At 41.7% G+C, this 22,111-nt stretch overlaps 1 protein-coding gene across 3 annotated transcripts in view; it reads left to right on the forward strand.

Moving 5' to 3' along the window:
* Positions 1 to 6,874: 6,874 nt before the first annotated feature.
* PYGO1 (pygopus family PHD finger 1) overlaps positions 6,875 to 22,111 on the forward strand; it is a 47,378-nt gene continuing 32,141 nt past the window's right edge. For 2 of the 3 annotated variants that reach the window (XM_031935713.1, XM_023228648.2), the window contains exon 1: positions 7,501 to 8,009. In XM_031935713.1, the coding sequence (XP_031791573.1) occupies positions 7,961 to 8,009 (49 nt within the window). In that variant the 5' untranslated portion in view covers positions 7,501 to 7,960. Of the gene's footprint in view, positions 7,043 to 7,500; positions 8,010 to 22,111 lie in introns of those variants that run through there. The other variant, XM_023228647.2, reaches the window with a different exon arrangement.

Here is a 22,111-nt window from a genome sequence, read left to right on the forward strand (position 1 = left end):
TGCACTCCAGCCTGGGCAGCAAGAGTGAAACTCTGTCTCAAAAAATGAAAGGCTAAAGAGAATAAGATCAAAAGTAATTTGAAGTAAAACTTTGTCTCGTATTTCATAATATAGAAAATAAACATGCATTTAGGGCATGACAGCAAATATTTGGGAGTCACCATTTTATGACATAGTATATTCCAGAACCAGAGGTGCTTATTGATAAGAGGTCCCTTACAGAGCTTTGCTAGGCTCAAGTACACACCATCATTGTGTCAATAATAAATTTATTGCCTCTCAACTCCAAATTTATCCTTCACTGCCTGCTCTGCAAAAATGGAGCTGGACTCTAAATATTAATATTTTGCCTTTGCCAGCTGGCATGATGTTAAACTTTGTCAGTAGAGAGTGCTAGAGAGACATTATAAGAGTATTATAAGACATATAAGAGTAAGGGGCTTTTGCTTTCCTTCCTGTTTCAGTTGTTCCTCTGAATGGGTTTCCGCAGCATGCATAGCCTCCTTCCAGGTCCTGCAGTGCTGGCAACATCAGTGCCGGCTTTGCAATGCTGGCAACACCCAGGGCGTTTTCCTTTGGCACTTCCCTCACAAGGTAGCACCACAGCAGCTTCTCTGGCATCCAGTGAGCCGCAGCTGTGCACTCTCCAATAAGAGCTGTGCACTCCCTTGGCCTGGAGAGGAAGGGGACCTCTTCTTCAGATGCTTTATATTAGTTTTAAGGATAGTGGCTGCTGCTTACATCTGTTTTTCTCAAATACTTTAGCATTCTCTTTACTTCATACTATCCCTTACTTCGCTTCATACTAATCCCTTACTACTTCAGTCCCTTGCTATAGTTAATAACCCTTTATTAACTCCATTCAAACTGTGTGCCCCCTGTGTCCTGATTGAATCCCGATTCATACAAACCATCTTCCAAAGTTTGCTGCTGTTATTGCCCTCAAATTTGAGCTTTTGATAGCACTATATTTGTCAACAAAAGCCTCCTGGATATGATTGCCCAATGGCTAGAGGTTGCTAAACTGGCTGCAATTTCAATTATAACGTGAAAGGATTCAAACCAATTTGCAAAACTTCCAAACATCTAGATTGGATTTGATTTTTATTTCTATTCAATGTAACACAAATCTGTGATTTCAAATATTTTAAAACAGAACTTACAGAAATTTTTTTTTTTGAAAAAAAGTATATATGTCAATTGAACCAACTTAGATTAGAGGTTGAGTGCTTAAGCACTCCACCATGAAACCATCCACAATAAAAACACGCAAAATTTGAGATGAAAAATATTAAAAGCAGACAATAAAATCAATACTTTAAAATATAAGAAAACCAGAAAGTTCAGTAGATGCCAGGCCAAGGATGACTGATGATAGAAATGACTACTTCTTTCCATAGCATGTGATACGGTTGATGATTTCTTCCTTTTCTTGATCATTTCTTCCTTTTCTCCTGTTTTCTTTTTCATTCTTTCATGATTTCCTTTACGGGCTCCTCTATCTTTGTTAACCTTTTAAACTGTCATCATTTCCTTGCATCTGTTCTCGGCTCTTAGTTTTCCTTGGTCCTGGATGAGTTTATCCATTCTTAGATAATGTCTCTTTCATATGCGTCTGCAGCCTAGGCCTGTCATCTGACCTCCGGAGTCCTTTATATAGTCTACGTTCTAGCCCAGGGGTCAGCAAACTATCACCTGTGGGCCAAATCCAGCTCATTGCCTGTTTTATTTTATTTTATTTTATTTTATTTTATTTATTTATTTTTTTTTTTGAGACAGAGTCTCACTCTGTCACCCAGGCTGGAGTGCAGTGGTGCAATCTCGGCTCACTGCAAACTCCACCTCCTGGGTTCACACCATTCTCCTGCCTCAGCCTCCTGAGCAGCTGGGACTACAGGGACCCACCACCATGCCTGGCTAAATTTTTGTATTTTTTAGTAGAGACATAGCAGACTCAGGTGTCTAAAACTAAGCTCGTCATCACCCTGCTTCACCAACTATTACCACCATCAATGTCTCCCTGTATTCTTTGTCACCTAAAACAAGTCTGGGAGCAAATTCCTGATTTGTCTTTCACCTTCCACATCTAAACAATTACCATGTTGTCAGTTTTTCCCACCAGTCCTTATGCTTCCTCTCCACTACCCCACTTCAATGTACAAGGCCCTCATCCATCTCTTACCTCATTTCCTCTATAATTTCCTTTTTTAATTTTTTTAAGTTCCAGGGTGCAGTTTTGTTATACAGGTAAACCTGTGTCATGGGAGTTTGTTGTACAGATTATTTTATCACCCAGGCCTTAAGCCTAGTACCCAATAGTTATTATTTCTGATCCTCTCTCTCCTCTCTCTCCTCTCACCCTCCAACCTCTTGGTAGGCCCCAGTGTCTCTTATTCCCATCTATGTGTCTATGTGTTCTCATCATTTAGCTCCCACCCATAAATGAGAACATGTGGTGTCTGGTTTTCTGTTCCTGCATTAGTTTGCTAAGGATAATGGCCTGTGCTCCATCTATGTCCCTGAAAAGGACATGATTTCATTCTTTTTATGGCTACATAGTATTCCATGGTGTATATGTACCACATTTTCTTTATCTGGTCTGCCATTGATGGACATTTAGGTTGATTCCATGTCTTTGCTATTGTGAATAGTGCTGCAATGAACATATGTGTGCATGTGTCTGTATAATAGAATGATTTATATTCCTTTGGGCATATACCCAGTAAAGAGATTGCTGAGCCAAATAGTAGTTCTGGGGTTGCAGAGAAAAAGGAGCTTATACACTGTTGGTGGGACTGTAAATTTGACTTTTTAATAATAGCTGTTCTGACTGGTATGAGATGGTATCTCATTGTGGTTTTGATTTTCATTTCTCTAATGATCAGTGATGTTGAGCTTTTTTTCATATGCTTGTTGGCTACGTTATAATTCCTACCTGGTATGATTTGAATGTGTCCACTCCAAAATTCAGGTGTCAACAATATGATAGTGTTGGGAGGTGTTGCTTTTTTTTTTTTTTTTTTCTTTTTGAGAGGGAGTCTTGCTCTGTCGCCCAGGCTGGAGTGCAGCAGGGCAATCTTGGCTCACTGCAAACTCTACCTCCTGGGTTCACGCCATTCTCCTGCCTCAGCCTCCCGAGTAGCTGGGACCATAGGTGCCCACCACCACACCTGGCTAATTTTTTGTAATTTTTTTAGTAGAGATGGGGTTTCACCGTGTTAGCCAGGATGGTCTCAATCTCCTGACCTCGTGATCCACCTGCCTCGGCCTCCTCAAGTACTGGGATTACAGGCATGAGACGCCCGGCTAATTTATTTTTATTTTTAGTAGAGACGGGGTTTTGCCGTGTTAGCTAGGATGGTCTTGATCTCCTGACCTCGTGCTCTTCCCCCCTCAGCATCCCAAAGTTCTGGAATCACAGGTGTGAGCCACCGTGCCTGGCCAGGAGGCGCTGCTTTTAAGAGGTGGTTAGACCATGCGGATTCCTCCCTCATGAACAGGATTAGGTGCCCTTCTAAAGAGGCTTGATAAAGGGAATGTGCCCTTTTCTGCTCTTCCAGCTTCTGCCTTGTAAGGACAGTGCTCCTTCCTTCTGGAGGACATAGTGTTCAAAGCACCATCTTGGAAGTGGAGAGTAGCCCTCACCAACTGCCAGCATCTTAATCTTAAGAGTTCTTACCCTCCAGAACCGTGAGGAATAAATTTCTGTTCTTTAAAAATTACCCAGTCTTTGATGTTCTGTTATAGCACCACAAATAGACTAAGATACTAATGTTTTGTGCCTCTCTAATCCATCTTTCACCTAGTAGCTAGAATGATCTTTCTAAAATTCAGACCTAAACATGTCACTCACCTGCTTAAACTGTTCAATGTTTATCCATTGCTTTCAGGATAAAATCAAAAATTCTTGGTGTGGCATGCAATGCCCTTCAGAGGTCTGGCCTCTTGTCTACTTCCTCAAAATCAGCTCCTGCCACTTCTCAAAGGGTACCTTATGCTCCAACCAGTTCTAACTACTTACAGTTTCCAAAAGACTCATACGTTTTCACCTTTCTTGTCCTTTGGAAACTCTGTCCCCTCTGATTACAAGACTCCATTTGCCCTTGCAATCTGTTTCATTTTCTACATGTTCTCACCTCAACCATTTTATGGTAAAATACATGTAACATAAAATTTACCATTTTAGCCACCAAGTACAATTTAGTGGCATTAATTACATTCACATTGTTGTGTAACTATTACCACTGTCCATCTCCAGAAAATTTTCAATATCCCAAACTGAAATACTGTACTCATTAAGCAATAACTCCTCATTACCTAACCTTTATCCTCAACCCCTGGAAACAACTCCTATATGTATTCTTTTTTCTTTTTTTTTTTTTGAGACAGAGTCTCTCTCTGTTGTCCAGGCTGGAATGCAGTGGCACAATCTTGGCTCACTGCAACCTCTGCCTCCTGGGTTCAAGCAATTCTCTGCCTCAGCCTCCTGAGTAGCTAGGATTACAGGCACCTGCCACCATGCCTGGCTTTTTTGTGTTTTTAGTAGAGACGGGGTTTCACCATCTTGGCCAGGCTGGTCTTGAACTCCTGACCTCGTGATCCACTCGCCTCGGCCTCCCAAAGTGCTGGGATTATAGGCGTGAGCCACCATACCCAGCCTCCTATATGTTCTTCTTAACGCTCTCCTAAAAACATCATCAGCTACCTGCCTCCCAAGCTGAGTTGAGGGTTTCTCTCCTCTGCTGACACGGTAGTCTGTTGCAGTGCTTGGCATTTTGCATTGTTCATGTTACCTTAAACCTCTACTTCCTCCCCCAAACTGTGAAATTCTTAAGGACAGGAACCATTGTCTCAATCTCTGTATATCTTTGGGTGACAATGTTTTACACCAAATGGCTGATAAATGCAAGTCATCAAATCTGCTCATTGCTTTTGAATCATCTAGGGAGCCTTTAAAAACAGATGTCTAGAGATTCTGACTTGAGTAAATCTGGGGAGGGACTTAGGAATCTGAAGTTTTGGAATGCTCTCCAGGTAATTCTGATTATGTGCAAGCAAGCCATCAAGATTTGGAAGTAAAGTCGATCTAAAAGACTATGCCCAAGTAAGATGGTCTTTTTATTCTTGATGAATCATGAAAAAGAAGCCAATTCATTTCTCTTGATTTTCATACTATTTCTGAGTCTCTAGCTTTAGGGAATTACAATAAAGAACTCAAAATCTCTTAGCAATGATCTTTCTGAGCCATTCTCCTTGCACTAAGAGTTATAAAATGAAAACATGTCATTTCCATATTTTTTTGGAGTGGGGACAGGGTCTTGCTTGCTCTGTTACCCAGGATGAAGTGTAGTGGTGTAACCATGCCTCACTGCAACCTTTAACTCCTGGGCTTAAGGGATCTTCTTGCCTCAGCTTCCTGACTAGTTGGGACTACAGGCCCATGCCACCATGCCTGGCTAATTTTTAAAAATTATTTTGTAGAGAAGGGTCTAGCTTTGTTGTCCAGGCTCGTCTCAAATTCCTGGGCTAAAGTGATCCTCCTGCCTCAGCCTCCCAAAGTGTTGGGATTTACAGGCCTGAGCCACCACGCCTGGCCTTCATTTCTCTGTTGACTTACCAAAGTGCTTTCAAATTTTCCTCCAACAACCCTATAAGGTAGACTATCAGATCCAATCTGCTTTTTTATGTTTATGTTTATTTACTTATTTTTTTGAGACGGAGTCTTGCTCTGTCTCCCAGGCTGGAGTGCAGCGGCGCCATCTCGGCTCACTGCAAGCTCCGCCTCCCGGGTTCACGCCATTCTCCTGCCTCAGCCACCCGAGTAGCTGGGACTATAGGCGCCGGCCACCACACCCGGCTAACTGAATTTTTGTCTTTTTAGCCATGTTAGCCAGGATGGTCTGGATCTCCTGACCTCGTGATCCGCCCGCCTTTGCCTCCCAAAGTGCTGGGATTACAGGCGTGAGCCACCGCACCCGGCCCCCAATCTATTATATTACCATTTGCTTCGGCTTTATTACTCTTACCAAAGCCCTGCCATCCCAGTCGTTCCAGGGCCACTTGAAGTCTGTTTATTCATACATCAGTAAATATTTTCTCGAACACTTACTATGTGTTAGTCATCATTAGGTACCAGAGGATACAGCAGAGAACCAGTCAAAATTCCTGCCTGCGTGGAGGTTACATTCTAGTTAGCAGGAACCTTCTCCTCAGAGTGCTTCCTGTAAGAATACTTTCCCTAGCCTGTCCTAGTCTGACTCTTCTAATCAGGAATTCCATCATTCCAGACCACTCTGATTAGATAAAGGGTTACATTTGCCCCGGACCACACGATGTGGCGCTTGTCTGGTATGCAACTGTTGAGGCTGTACATTGGCTTCATGTTTACATCTGTTCTGTGACACTGTGCAGCTGAATGAGTTGGGTGTCTGTCTCTGGAAGGACGAGACTCCAGTCTGTAGCTATTTCTATGTCCTCCCACGCTTCATGAGTGCTTTTTGGTGATTCTTACATCAAAATAAGCCCAGTGGATAACCAGAAAACCTAGCAAAAACAAACAAACACACACACACACACACACACACAAAACAGGGAAAAAACAATTTCATGGAAGTACGTTAAACAATGTCAGAGCTAGAAGAAACCTTCGAGATGTAGCCCCACTGCCTTTTATAGACCAGAAAACTGAGACCCAGAGAGGTTACCCAAGTCGCCTCCGGTCACACAGCCCAACTGAAGAATGTGGACGGGTGATTACATCTAATTTACAATCACACTGGGGGTGTTCCTCCTAAAATTTAACGTCTAAATGAGATTCAGCCGCGTCACTGCTTCAACACCCCCCTCAACACACACACCGTCCTTTCTGATATTCATTCTACGTCGCTTTTTCTTGAAGAGTCAAGTCGTTAAAATACCAAGTGGAGGCATTCCACAAACAGGTGTCCACACCACGGCCACGCGGACACGGAGTCGGGGAATCTGGATCCCCACATGCCCGCCGAGAACTCTCCAGCTCCGGCTTACAAAGTTTCCTCGCATGGTACGTTCATCTTTGCGATCCCTGGCTGCGAGGCCGAGATGCCTGCTGCTGTGGCCTCCGACGAAGTTCGGAGATGCCATTTCCTTGCGAAAGCTGGGCCCGGTCGCCTCGGCCGCGGGGTCTGGCGTCCTCGGGCCTGGTGGGCTGCGAGGGAGCGCCGGGCGCGGGGCGGGGCGGCCCCTAGGCGCGCGCTGCCCGCCCGGGCTGCAAGAGCCGCGGGCCCGCGAGCCCCGGCACGGAGCGAGAGGCGCGCGCGGGCCGTGGGGGCTGGGCCGAGGCGGAGCGCGAGGCGGCAGCGGTGGCGGGAGGCGCAGCGGGACTAGGCAGCGGCCCCCGCCCCCCGAAGCCCGTCCCCGCGCGGGGCTGAGGAGCTCAGGGCGGGGAAGCCGCGGGGCCGCGCCACGTCCCTCGCCCGCCCCAGAGCGGGTTTTGCAGGCGGCTCCAGTCTGGGGGCTTTTGTGTCTGCGACTCGGGAGCGGCGAGAGAGCAGACCTCCTCCTCAGAGGGCGCTGTGAGTGTGCCGCCAGGGCCGGGCCGCCAGCCTCTTGCCTCCCCTGTCAGCGGCTCCTGAGGCGGCGGCGGCGGCGGCGAAGAAGAAGGAGTGGGAGGAGGCGGCGGCGGCGGCGCACTCGCCCTCAGCACATGCCGGCCCCGGGTGGGGGGCCGCCCCCAGGCCGCGCTCCCGGCCACCGCCGCTGAGCCCGGCCGGTGCCCGCACGCCGCCCCGCCGCCCCGAGGCCTCGTCCTCCTCCCAAACTTTGCAAAGTCGGCCCGCGTCCCTACCGCCCTCGGCCGTGCCTGGGCTCCGAGGCTCGCCTCGCAGCCGCAGCGGCCCCGCGAGGAGGAGGAGCCGCCGCCGCAGCATCAAAGAGACCGAATTCCCGCGGCCTGGGGGGGAGTCATGCTTTGCGGTCTGTAATGTCAGCAGAACAGGAGAAGGATCCCATTTCGCTGAAGAGAGTTCGAGGTAACCGAGAAGGGTGCCGGATTGGGGGAACCGGGGTGAGTGAGGTGCACGGGGCCCCGTGCCCGGCCGCCGGGAGGCCATGGGGCTCTGTCCGGGCCTAACTCCGCGCAGCCCGGGTCCCGCCCGCGCCCCGGGGCCGAGGCTGCGATCCGAGCGCGCGGCCCGGGCTCCCGCTGGCCCCCGAGACACCCGCGCGGATCCCTCGCCTCCCGACTTTGTGTTCGGAGGCATTTGGAGCCGCACGCAGCATCCCTTCTTACCCCCTCCTCGCCCACCTCTCCTCGTTCTCAAGACACAGCACAATAGGCACCTCAAAGGGTGAAAAACAGACACCCCCTGGCAGAGACCTCGAACGATGCCCACCCCCTCAAAAAAAGTAAGTTGGAGTGCACAAGAGTTGACGCTCTTGAAGAAGGGCTCCTGGGCTTTCACGTCTCTCCTGGCCCCCTTCTTACCCACCCGCGGCAAAGGCAACAGATATTCAGTTTATTTTCCTTAGGTTTAAGAGGAGAAGCTACAAATTCAGAAGGCATTTTCTCTATAGGTTTATGGATAAGAAATTATCTGAAATCAGTGTTATGCGTGATTGATTTTCATCTTTCTTGCACACTGTTTAGGAATTTTCCTGTCGTCTTACTACTGTCTTAAGAAAAATCAGAGGGAACCGTGTGTCAAACAAAAGATACTGCATATAAGTTCACGAAAGTCAAATGCCACCCGGAAATTGGGGGATGCCTTTTAGCTCTTAATAGGGTTAAGACTGAAAGTTCTAGAGTTGGAGTAATATTGTTCATTAAGCAAATATTTATTGAACATTTACTATGTGCTAGACCTGTTCTTGTTACTGGGATACAGCAGTGAACAAAGCAGATAGACGATCTTCATCCAGAAGGAGTTCACCCTCTTGTGGGGTAAACAAATGATAAACAGTAGATACAGAATGCCAAATTGTAGGTGATATGGTGGACTACAAAAGAGGAAAAATGGAGAGGAAATATGTGTGGGGGTGGGAAGTATGGATTGTACGTAAGGATCATAAAAGGGCTCACCTGGAAGATGATGTTTGAGCAAAGACCTAAAGGAAATGATAGAGCAGGGCCGTATGGATTCACGTGGGAAGAGCAGTCTCAGAAAAGCAACAGCAAATGCAAAGCCCCTGTGCCTGGAATATGCCCAGTATATGCAATCAACAGCAAAGAAGCTATTGTAACTGCAGCAAAGTGAGTAAGGAAAGAGTCCTGTGACAGGGGCTGAGGGGTAGGATCAAGAATTATTTGATTCTTGAAAAGTGAGCAAAGATGATAGATACCATTAAGAGTACATTTTGTCCATTTTTAAGTTATAGCATTTTAATTGTAAAATTACAGTCGTTCAGTAGTCTTAATGCTGTGGGCTGTAGGATGATTGTGTATTTGAGGGCCTGGTGTGCCATTTAAGACTGGCTTTTACTCTGAGAAAAGGTCTGCAGAGTTTTGAGCATAAGAGTGAGTGATCTGACATTTTAAACAGGACATCGTAAGCTGCTGTGCGGAGAACAGACTGTAGAGAAAAGGCTGAAGCAGGGGAGACTAGTAGGGAGGCGATTGCAGGAGTCATCCAAACAGGATAAACAGGGTAAAGTGCTTTATAAATCAGTAAGTAATAAGGTAAGTTTCCAGCTGACTTAAGTGATGTAGAGATGAAGGACCATAGTCACTCATTTTTGTTTTTGTTAAATGTGACCAGAAATTAAACAAGTATAGAACTAGCTTGTGATGTGACACACAATCCAAAAGACATCCACATAAGAGTATTTTGGTAGAAAATGATTTTCTTAGCCATTTAAGAGAAAACATAATTTAGAGAAGAGTATTGTTTTTAACTGCTTAATATCAGCACAACCTTTGATTTGGTGAAATATTTTGTCTTTTCTGTTTGTGGTTGTGAGTTGCCAAAGCCTTTAAGGAATAGACCTTCCTGAGATACAATTATTCCCCTGATACTTTTGCTGTATAATTTTGCCTACTATTACAAACTGTTTTGGGGTTAAAGGAAAAGAAAGAGGTATCAAGTTTATACCTTTGAACTGAATTATCAGTCCTAATCAAATGTAATTCTAAATAAAATGGATGAGTGTTTTATTGGGGGCAAGAACACAGATATATCTTCATTTTGTTCCAACTGCTGTTAAGTTCTGCGACTTAGCTATTGGGATTGGCTCCAGTGTCAGCTCAAGAATATTCTGAGAGTTAAGTATCAGAATAAAAGACAAAACACTTTTTAAAATAAAAAGTCAATATTTTGATGTTATGGGGAGGATTTCCTTAATGTCATTTTGTAATTATTAGAACATTAATTTAAAAAATGTTTTTGGATTATTTTATAATAAGCTCTTCCAAAGCACAATTCTGCTGAACTTCATTGCCCTGGAACTTTTTGTTAATATAATTTATATCATCAGACTGCATGCAGGATGTGATGTTTGCAGGGCATAAACTCTGGAGCAGTGCTTTTCAAACTCTTCCATATGCTGATGTAATAGAGACAGACCTTTTTAATGGTTGTGTATTTATTTTACATGTATTAAAACAAAAAAGTCACCAAATACCTTGCTTAGGAAAAGGCTAAGATACATATGTGTATAAATACACACATATAGCAATTAAATGAATTATTAAGAAAGTAATATTATAGGTAGAACCCAGATATGGCAAAATTAAAACATGAATGACTGAGGACTTTACAGTAGCATGCATGCTCTGCAGACCAAAAGCATCATAATCATTTGTGATGCTTACTAAAACATAGATTCGTGGATCTACAGAATCAGGACTTCTGGGATCCACAGAGTCAGGACTTCATCTTTAACAAGATCCCCAGGTGCTCCTTATGCATACTGAAGTTTGAGAACTGCTACTAATAGACCTAGATCACAAAGATGTGAGTAGACCAGAAGCAGCTGGCTGTGGTCTTCCAGACTGTCCTTATATTTTAACATTAGATTTAGAATTACTCTTTAGTGACGTGGTATCTTCTATTTTCTACCATTTCTTAACACTCCACCCCAAACCTTCAGCTTTTGATTATAAGACAGATCTGTGAGGACAGGTACTACGTCTTGATTGTCTTATTTGCCTTGCCCATAGTAAATGTCAAATGAATGAATAAGTGAATACATGAATTATGCTGCTTTCTGATAGTCCATTGCCCCTCATACTGTTTTTACTTGCCCTTTTCCCTTAGAATGTCAACTGTCATCATTATTTTAACCAACACTCCCATTCTCCAGTATTCCTAGAACTCTTTTAGGCATTGATCTGATGGCAATATTCATTCATGTATTCGACAAATATGTATTGAACAATCACAGTGCCATATAGTGGGAATATACTGATTAAGATATGACACCTGGCTGGGCGCGGTGGCTCACGCTTGTAATCCCAGCACCTTGGAAGGCTGAGGCAGGTGGATTACTTGAGTTCAGGAGTTTAAGACCAGCCTGGGCAACAACCTGTCTCTACTAAAAATACAAAAAATGAGCTGGGCATGGCAGCATGTGCCTGTGGTCTTAGCTACTTGGGAGGCTGAGGTGGGAGAATCACCTGAGCCTAGGGAGGTTGAGGCTGCAGTGAGCTGAGATCGCACGACTGCACTCCTGCCTGGGCAATTGGAGTGAGACCTTATCTCAAAAAAAAAAAAAGATACGACACCTGTCTTCAAGAAATTGCTAAGTCTAGTACAGAACAGTGACAAATAGCTACAAATAGCATGGTAAGGGCTGTGATTATAGGAACTAAAAGAGCACATCTTTTTGGGAATCAAGGAGGGAGAAGAGTTCTAAGAAGCAGTCTTAAGTGATGTACAAAAAGCATCAGAGGAGATAAAAATGTGAGAAAGGGCCTAGGAGGTCTCTTGTGATTTTGAGAAGGCAGTTTTAGGAGGAAACCACATTTCAAAGTGTTGAACATTAACGTGGGGCCAGGTGTGGTGGCTCATGCCTGTAATCCCAACACTTTGGGAGGCTGAGGCATAGAGCATCACTTCAGCCCAGGAGTTTGACACCAGCCTGGGCAACATACGGAGAACCCATCTCTACAAAACATTTAAAAATTAATGGTGGTGTGCACCTGTAGTCGCAGCTACTCAGGAGGCTGAAGTAGGAGGATCCCTTGAGCCCAGGAGGTCGAGGCTGCAGTGAGCCATGTTCACATCAATGCACTCCAGCCTAGGTGATAGAGCAAGACCCTGTCTCAAAACAAAAACAAAAAATATGGTAAAAGATTAAACAATGAAGATGTGGCTTAAAACTTAAAAGAAGCTTGATGGTAGACAGAAAGACATAGCAAATATCTTAAAAAGAGAGTCAAGAGAAAATATTAGTCTTTTTTTTCTTCATTGGAAAAAGACTTAAACATGTTTGTAGATTTACAGAAGAACCCATTGTAGAAGGAGAGGGGAAAAACTGGAAAGGCACCAGAGAGAGAGGATAATTCATTTATTAATAAAGCATTCAATACATGTTTTAAAAATATAGACCATATGCCGGCCGGGCGCGGTGGCTCAAGCCTGTAATCCCAGCACTTTGGGAGGCCGAGGCGGGCGGATCACAAGGTCAGGGGATTGAGACCATCCTGGCTAACACAGTGAAACCCCGTCTCTACTAAAAAAATACAAAAAAACTAGCCGGGCGAGGTGGCGGGCGCCTGTAGTCCCAGCTACTGGGGAGGCTGAGACAGGAGAATGGCCTAAACCCAGGAGGCGGAGCTTGCAGTGAGCTGAGATCCGGCCACTGCACTCCAGCCTGGGCGACAGAGCGAGACTCCGTCTCAAAAAAAAAAAATATATATATATATATATAGACCATATGCCATACAGTCATTATTCCAGTAGCTGGAGATGAGACAGACAAGGTTTCTATTCTCATAAATCAGGTCTTTGCAGCTAAGGGAACAGGATTAGCATCAAGTATACGCATGGAAGTTTAGTCCTGGAGAAAAAGAGAATGGAGAAAAAAAAATTTAGAGATGACAAAGGAAGTTGAGGGCATTTATTTCAGTGCTTTTAACCAGAGTTAGAAATAACATAGAAGGGATAAGGATGTATTTTAGAATGGAATAGTACAGAAATGTCATAAAAGTTACTAAAAATGGACTTTACAAGAAAATATAGACTGTCTTGATAGGATAAATATAGAGGATTTGGATTAAGATTGGAGAAGGAGCATAATTTATGCAGTCACAAATTGAGGGTTGGGGAAGAGCCTGTGAGAGAAAGTCTGAAGGAAAGGTTTTTTGTTTTTGTTTTTAAAATTGGTCCATATAAGAGCTAGGCAGATTATCAGGAAAGTGAGTTTGGTTTTAGACACATTGAATGAGTATCCTCCTGGGATATTCCAGTGTATACAATGGATATATTTGGTTTGGAACTGGGTTGAGTAGTCTGACCCAGAAGTAGAGATCTGGAAGTCATCAGTAAACAGGTGAATACTAATTAATGCCTTGGGAGTATATGAGCTCACACAAGAGAAAGTGAGCAGTAAAAAGAGAATAGCATTGAGAACATCAACTTTGGAAACGCTAACATTTGGGAGACAAGGCGGGGAAAAAGACCCTGAAAAGCAGAATGTGAAGGAGTAGTCAGAGAGGTAGGAGAAAAACCGTGAGAGAGTGGTGTTACAGATAATGGAGGAAGAATGGATTAATGAGGGGTAGATAAATGAATTTTGTTTTTAATGTGTGGAATAAAATGTTTCTATCCATGAGATGTCCATGATGCTTTTTCTCCCATATTCCCTCTCTTGGGGAACATGGCCATCTTTATCCATCCCTTACTCCCATGCAACACTGTCCCAAAGTCCTAGAATTTTCGTCTCCTTAATTTTTTTTTTTTTTTGTTTGTTTTTTGAGATGGAGTCTTGCTCTGTAGCCCAGGCTGGAGTGCAATGGCACGATCTTGGCTCACTGCAACCTCTGCCTCCCAGGTTCAAGTGATTCTCCTGCCTCAGCCTCCTGAGTAGCTGGGATTATAGGCACCTGCCACCACACCCAGCTAATTTTTGTATTTTTAGTAGAGAGGGGAATTCACCATGTTGGCCAGGCTGGTCTCGAACTCCTGACCTCAGGTGATCTGCTCACCTTGGCCTCCCAAAGTGCTGGGATTACAGGTGTGAGCCACCGCGCCTGGCCTCTCCCTAATGTTTTGAACCCATTGACTTACTGACCTTTCCACAGCCACTTCTTTATTTTAGGTTTTGCTTTTCCCTTTGACTATTTCAGTAACCCTCTCATTGGTTTCATGGCTTCCCCCTTAGTCCCTCTTAATCCATTTCCACATTGCCACTGATTGTGATGAATAGCTTACCAAGTACTTTTCTGAGTGTTTTAAATGGATCTTCTTGCTTAATCCTCTCAGTAAATCTGTGAATTAGATGTTATTATTATTGTTGGTTTACAGTTGAGGAATTGACATTCAGAGAGGTTAAGTAGTATGTGCTTAAGTAACATATATAAGTTTATCCAGTAAATAAGCAGCAAAGCCACAACTCAAAATCTAGGGCCCAAGCTCTTAGCTACTATGCTGCGTTGCCATAGTGGTCCCCAAACACAATTGAGCCACGTTACTCTCTTTTGTAGAATTATTCAGTGGTTTCCTATTACCTTTCGAGTAAAAATCAAACTTTCTTATGTTGGCTCTTTTGGATTTGGCCCAGGTCTACCACTTAGTCCTCTATTCTTCACACTCCATGAAGTGCTTTCCCTATTTCTTATGCTCCAGTCCTGCAGTATTCACACTTCCTCTCTAAATGTTGTCGTGGTCTCTCTTGCTTTTAAAACTTCCTTTGCATATTCTATCCCTCCTGCTAAAACTGCCCGCTTGTTCTCCCACCTTTGGGCGATACTCATCCTCAAAGTTTCTGCTCAGTTGAAATCTCCCAGGATGTTTTCCTGAGCTCCCCACTCAGCCAAGATTAGGTGGGAGTTCCTTGTGTTCCCTCAGTATCCTGTGCTCATCTCTATCATAGTGTTTATCACATTAAATTTAAGAGTTTCAAAAGAAAAAGGTTGTTTCCTATAGGTTATAAGACCCTTGCAGGGAGAAATTATTACTTTTATTTATTTTATACTTCCACAAGTTCAACAAATGTTTCTGAAATCCAATTTGATGAACATTAATGAAGAGGTTTCAGTAGCTTCAAGCCATTAGTCTTCCTGGTTTGCTTTTCCCAGGTGTGTAGAGAAGTTACCTCCTGGGAAGATTATACAGTTTTGTCTTCTGACATTCTTGTTTTAAGCAACCCGAGAGGTCTGAGTCATCTTTAACATCCAAATTAGCCTTAAAGTATGGTCAAGAATGATTTCAGATCTCCTTTTTTATTCCTAATCTCTATAGATGTGCCAACTGCAATAATGAGAAACAATACAGCATTGTAACTGTGAGCCTGACTGCCAAGGTTTTTATCCCAGCTCTGCCATTTATTAGCTGTATAGTCCTTGGCAAGTTACTTAACATCCCTGCATCAGTTTCCTCAGCTGCAAAATGAGAATAATAATGGTACTTATCTCATGGAGTTGCTTGAAGGATTAAATTGGTTAATATATATAAACCACTTAGAACATTGTCTTCTGCATTCTAAGTTATTGTTTGCTATTAACATCAGAAATAGGTCTAAAATACACATTCTGTTTAAGTAATGTGATCAGCATTCACTTTTAGGTATATTTAATCAGTCAATCAATAAATGTAAATAACCTACAGCAGATTCTTATTTTGATTAGGCGTGGGTGTGAAGAGAACAGAAATGTTTTCTTCCTACAGAAAGAAAACAACAACAAAAAAATTTTTAAGCAGAAAACTCTGAGGTTTCACCATTTTGTTGGAAAAGACAAATAGAAACTGTTTATTGAATAATATTCATGAATATCTGCCGCTTTGTTCCCCATGATTTCTGAGTTGTTTTGGCTAAAAATTTGCCTGACTTTGTTCATGAAAGAAGTTCATTATCAGAGGTATTATTGTATAGTTATCTTCACATGTGAATACCATCCACCTGTTCTCCTAAGCTTTCCCTTTCTAAGCAACCTTAAACCCCATGGACCTCAGTAACACAAAGAGGTAAGTGGGAGACCAGTGGGAATTTGAAGACTTGTTTTACGGAGGGAAATGTTAGATTCTTAAATATAAAATTATTACCATAAAACTCAATGTTCAAAAAAGAATTTTAGGTGGTTTTGCTCACAGGTTGCTTGAAAATGAAAAATTTATTTAAATGATTTCAAGCATCAGGAGTTTTGCTGTATATTAAGTATGAGCAATTATTTGATTCTTGAAAAGTGAGCAAAAATGATAGATACCGTTAAGAGTACGTTTTGTTCATTTTTAAATTACAGCATTTTAATTGTAAAATTACAGTTGTTCAGTAGTCTTAAGAATGCTGTGGGCTGGGCCAGGCACAGTGGCTCACGTCTGTAATCGCAGCACTTTGGAGGCCGAGGCGGGCAGATCACGAGGTCAGAAGATCGAGACCATCCTGGCTAACACGGTGAAACCCCGTCTCTGCTAAAAATACAGAAAATTAGCCGGGTATGGTGGTGGGCGCCTGTAGTCCCAGCTACTCGGGAGGCTGAGGCAGGAGAGTGGTGTGAACCCGGGAGGCGGAGCTTGCAGTGAGCCAAGATTGCGCCACTGCACTCCAGCCTGGGCGATAGAGCAAGACTCCGTCTCAAAAAAAAAAAAAAAAAGGAATTACCTTTTTGTATTTATACTTTTGTTAAAATGAAACACTCATGACATGTTAAGGAAGATAGGACTTTGAAGTTTGGTGCCTTCGTTTATTTATATAACCACTTTATTATTTGACTTCTGAGACCATTGCTAATTCTTTTTCCATGTCAGACTCATCACCATCTCAAGGTTTTCAGATTCAAGGGCATCACATTTCTCTGTTCAATATGTGGGTATATGGTGTTATAGAAAAACTGCATGCAAATTATTAATCTGCAGTCATCAGTTCATTTTATATGGACTACTGAATAATTATAAATTGGTAATAGGTTTATTCAAACCATTAGATTTGAAAAAAATGAACTTGAGGGGAGCACTGGCTCTTACTGTCAGTTCTTTACCATCTTCCCAAATGGGATTATGACATCAAATTAAAATTAAAATATAGAAGTTCTTTTAATTTGAACCAGAAGTTTCCATTTTTTCTTTCTATGAGTCACTGAGGAAGACTTACTGTATGGATAAGATTTTAGGGAGGCAATAGTATCTTAGAGGTAGATAAGCCTAGTTTTACTCAATTAACCAAAGAAGAAATAGATAAATTGGACTTCACCAACATTTTAAAATTGTGAGTGTCAAGGGATACTGTCAGTAAAAATAGTCAACCCACACGATGGAAGAAAATGTTTGCAAATCTTGTAGCTAAGTGTTTAGTATCCAGAATATATAAATAATTTTTACAATTCAGCAACAAAATACAACCTAAGAAATGAATGGCCAAAGGGTTTGAATAGACATTTCTCCAAAGAAAAGATATAAATGGTCCATAAGTACATAAAAAGATGCTTGGCATCATTAGTCATTATGGAAATGCAAATCAAAACCACAATGAGATATCACTTTATATTCATACACTAGGAGGCTATATTAAAACAAAAACAGAAAAATGTTGGTGAGGATGTGAACTATAACCCTCATACTTTGCAGATGAAAATATAAAATGGTGCAGCCGCTGTGGAAAACAGTTTGGCAGTTTCTTAGAGTTAAACATAAAAATTGCTATATGACCCAGTGATTCCACCTCTAGATAGATACTCAAGAGGATTGAAAACATGCTCACACAAAAACTTGTGGGGAAAAAAAAAAAAAAACTTGTGCAAGAATGTTTATAGAGGCATTATTCATAATAGCCCCAAAAGTGGAAATAACTGAAATGTCCATCAGCTAGTGAATGAATAAACAAAATGTGATATATTTATATATTGGAATGTTAATCAGCCATAAAATGGAGAGAAATACTGATATATGCTACAACATAGATGAACCTTGAAAATGTTATACTAAATGAAAGAAGCCGTATACAAAAAGCTACGTATTGTATGATTCCATTTATATGAAATGTCCAGAATAGGCATATTCATAGATAGAAAGTAGATTAAGGTTCAAGTAGGTGGATCACTTGAGGTCAGGCGTTTGAGACCAGCCAGGCCAACATGGTGGAACCCGGTCTCTACAACAAATACAAAAATTCGCCAGGCGTGGTGGCAGCCACCTGTAATCCCAGCTACTCTGGAGGCTAAGGCAGGGAAATTGCTGAAACCTGAACCTGGGAGGCAGAGGAGGTTGCAGTGAGCTAAGATTGTGCCACAGCACTCCTGCATGGGTGATAGAATGAGACTCTGTCTCAAAAAAAAAAAAAAAAAAAAAGTGGATTAGTAATTGTCAGGGGGTGGGGGAATGAGGAGTGACTGTTGATGGGATAGGGTTTCTTTTGGGGATGATGATAATGTTCAGGAATTAGATGGTGATGATCGTTACATAACCAGGTAAATAAAAATCACTGACTGTACACTTAAAACAAAAATCTAGTTTTAGATTTCATTGCTTCTTTTGATCAATGGTGTGACTGTTTTACATTTATTTTTCTTAACTTTTTAAAAATTGAGAATGACTTGCTTTGTGAACTCAAAAGTATCTGAGACAGATCTCAATCAATTTAGAAAGTTTATTTTGCCAAGGTTAAGGATGCACCCATGAAACAGCCTCAGGGCTTCCTGTGCCCACGGTGGTTGGGATATAGCTTGCTTTTATACATGTTAGGTACACACGAGACATCAACTAATATTGATACATTGGCTTGGTCCAAAAGAAGCGGCGGGGTGAGGGGTAGGCAGGTGTCCAGGTCATAGGCAGATAAGAGACAAAAGTTTCCATTCTTTTGAGTCCTTGATCAGCCTTTCACTGAATACACAATTTAGTCTGACTCAGTGAATCTCCATTTTTTACATAAACAACAGGGCAGAGTAACTGATCAGATATGCATTTGTCTCAGGTGAGCAGAGGGATGAGTGTCTGTCCTGCACGTTTGAAGATAAGCTATCAGTTTACACTGGCAGGGTGAAATTCAACAGAACCCTTCCTTATGGGCAAATTGTGAGGGAGGTACGTAGTTGGTTTTTTTTTTTTTTTTAAACTTTGTTGCTGTCTTATTTAGGAATAGAATGGGAGGCAGATTTGCCTAGCTACGTAGTTCTCAGCTTGACCTTTCCCTTGGCTTAGTGATTTTGGGGTCCCGAGATTTATTTTACTTTCACACCTACCTCATAGGTTTATGAAGATTAAGGAAAAGAACATGGATGTCATATCTAACAGGCTTCTAAGTTAAGATGATGGAACAAGGCTGCTTTACAGAATCTTTTCCTCACTTCTCTCTCTTTTTTTTTTTTTTTTTTGAGAAGGAATCTTGCTCTGTCACCCAGGCTGGAGTACAGTGGCACAATCTCAATGGATCACTGCAACCTTCTCCTCCTGGGTTCAAGTGATTCTTCTGTCTCAGCCTTCCAAGTAACTGGGATTACAGGTGCCCGCCACCACACCCAGCTAATTTTTGCGTTTTTAGTAGAGACAGGATTTCACCATGTTGGCCAGGCTGGTCTCAAACTCGTGACCTCAGGTGATCTGCCCGCCTCAGCCTCCCAAAGTGCTGGGATTACAGGCATGAGCCACCACGCCCAACGTTTTTCTTTTTTAAATTAACCTTTAACAGCTTTATTGATGTTAATAGTAATGATAGTTTCTGGCTGATTGGACTTGAAATGTAAATCAGCTAGGATTTGGTCAGGAAACAGAAACCACATCAGTTATTTTTAACAAAGAATTTAATATAAAGTATTGTTAACAGAGATTTAAGTAACAAAAATAAGATGCCAGAGTTTTCACAGAGATAGCAACTGGGAGAACTAGCTGCCATTCCTAAGGCTGTGGAACAAAGGAATGAGGCTGAAATTATTAAATTGTACAAACTCAGAGGAGGGGCCCTGTGGAGTGTAAACTCAGATCTCTGAGAAAGGAATACAGTTTAAGCTGGTATTAATACCTCTGGACTTGGAAGAACAGCCCTGTAGGCCTGGGACCCAGACACCTGGTGCATGTGTCTCTGAGGAGCACAGAAGTCTGTTTCTGCAAGTGTTGGAAATACTACAAACTAGATTTACTGCAACTGCTATGACTGAAACAAACTGCCAGTGCAGGGGAGGAGACATCAGGCCAGGGGTGCCATGGAGAGGAACAGAAGGAGCATATTCATTTTTCTCCTCCAGCCTTCCAGTCTCCCTCTAGCACACCCTATTGGCGTAGCCTGGTAGAGATGAAGCACAGAGTATAGAATGATGTGAACAGGGTGATTGATTTTTTTCTTTGTATTTGTGTGCATTGCTTATATTTCTTTATAATGAGCATGTCTATTTCCTACAAAAAAAATAGTGATTTTTTTAAAAGTTCTAACTACAGTGTTTGTCATAAAGCTTAAAAAGCAAAGTAGTGTAGCCTAGGGGAGAGAATTGTAAATTGCTACTCAGTGTGTGGTTGATGGACCGCCAATATCTATATTACCTGAGGAGGATTGTTAGAAATCCAAGTTCATGGGCTGTGTCCCAGAATTACTCAAACAGAAGCTTCGGGAGTGGGACTCAGGAATCTATATTTTAACAAACTTTTGGGGTAATCCTTATGCATACTGAAGTTTGAGAACCACTAATACATACTTTAAAATTTCATATATAGGCTTTTGAGTCAGAAAGACACAACTCTGTGACCTTGGGCAAGTTAGTTAAATCTGAGCCTCTGTTTTCTCATCTATAAAATGGGTATAACCATAGAATTTTTTGAGGATCAGATGAAATAATGTATATAAAGTGCTTATCCCAGTATCTGACACAGTAAACATTCACTGAATTAATTTTTGTAACAATCTGGTATTGTGGAAATTGTCTTAGTTTTTGTCTTTTAATTGTTACATCAGTTAACTGTTGAAATATAGCAAGTGAAGGAACAAACAAAAACAAAAACATTTGGACTCAATTTAATTCAACAAACATTTATTGCCTATGGATAAGGCCATATACTGTGGGTAGATAAAAAATAAATGACATTAGCTCTCCTTATAAAGATATCTTTATATATCATTTATCTTTAAAGATATCTTTATGTATCTTATGTACATATACACACACATATACAGTATACCTTTGAACAACATGGGTTTGAACCTGAAATTTTTTGAAGAATTGAAACAAATAGAAAAAAACTCACAGATGAACCCTGTAGCCTAGAAATACCAACAAATTAAGAAAAAGTTAAGTATGTCTTAAGTGCATAAAATATATGTAGATACTAGTCTACTTTATCATTTACTACCATAAAACTTACACAAATCTATTATAAAAAGTTAAAATTTATCAGAACTTACATACACAAGCATTTGCAGACCCTAAGTGGCACTATTTGCAGTGGAGGGAAATGTAAACTATGATGCAGTATTAAATCATAACTGCATAAAATTAACTGTACTTACTGTACTACTGTAATTTCATAGCCACCTCTTATTGCTATTGTGGTGAGGTCAAATGTTGCAAGTATCTGCTTAAAATACCACATGGTGCTAATCATCTCTATGAAAGCAGTTCATTTCTCCAATAAATTGGACATCACAGTAAAAAGCAGTACCTTTTGGTTCTCACATATTTTTCATCTTTAGTGCTGTACCGTAAACCTTAAATAACAGCATGGGACCCATACAGAGTACCACTAGTGATGCTGGAAGTGCTCCCAAGAAACAGAAAAGCCATGACATTACCAGAAAAAGCTGAATTGCTTGATATGTACCGTAGATTGAGGTCTTCAACCTTGGTTGCTCACCATTTCAGACAGATGATTCATCTTGTAAATAGACGATGAAAACATACAGTATGATAAATACACTACTATAAATGTATTTTCTTTTATGATTTCTTAATTGTATCTTCTTTTCTGTAGCCTACTTTATTGTAAGAACACAGTATGTAATAAAACATATAACATACAATATATTTGTTAATCAAGTCTTTTTTTTTTTTTTTTTTTTT

This window comes from Piliocolobus tephrosceles, chromosome 6 (genome assembly GCF_002776525.5).
Source record: "Piliocolobus tephrosceles isolate RC106 chromosome 6, ASM277652v3, whole genome shotgun sequence".
Taxonomy (NCBI): domain Eukaryota; kingdom Metazoa; phylum Chordata; class Mammalia; order Primates; family Cercopithecidae; genus Piliocolobus; species Piliocolobus tephrosceles.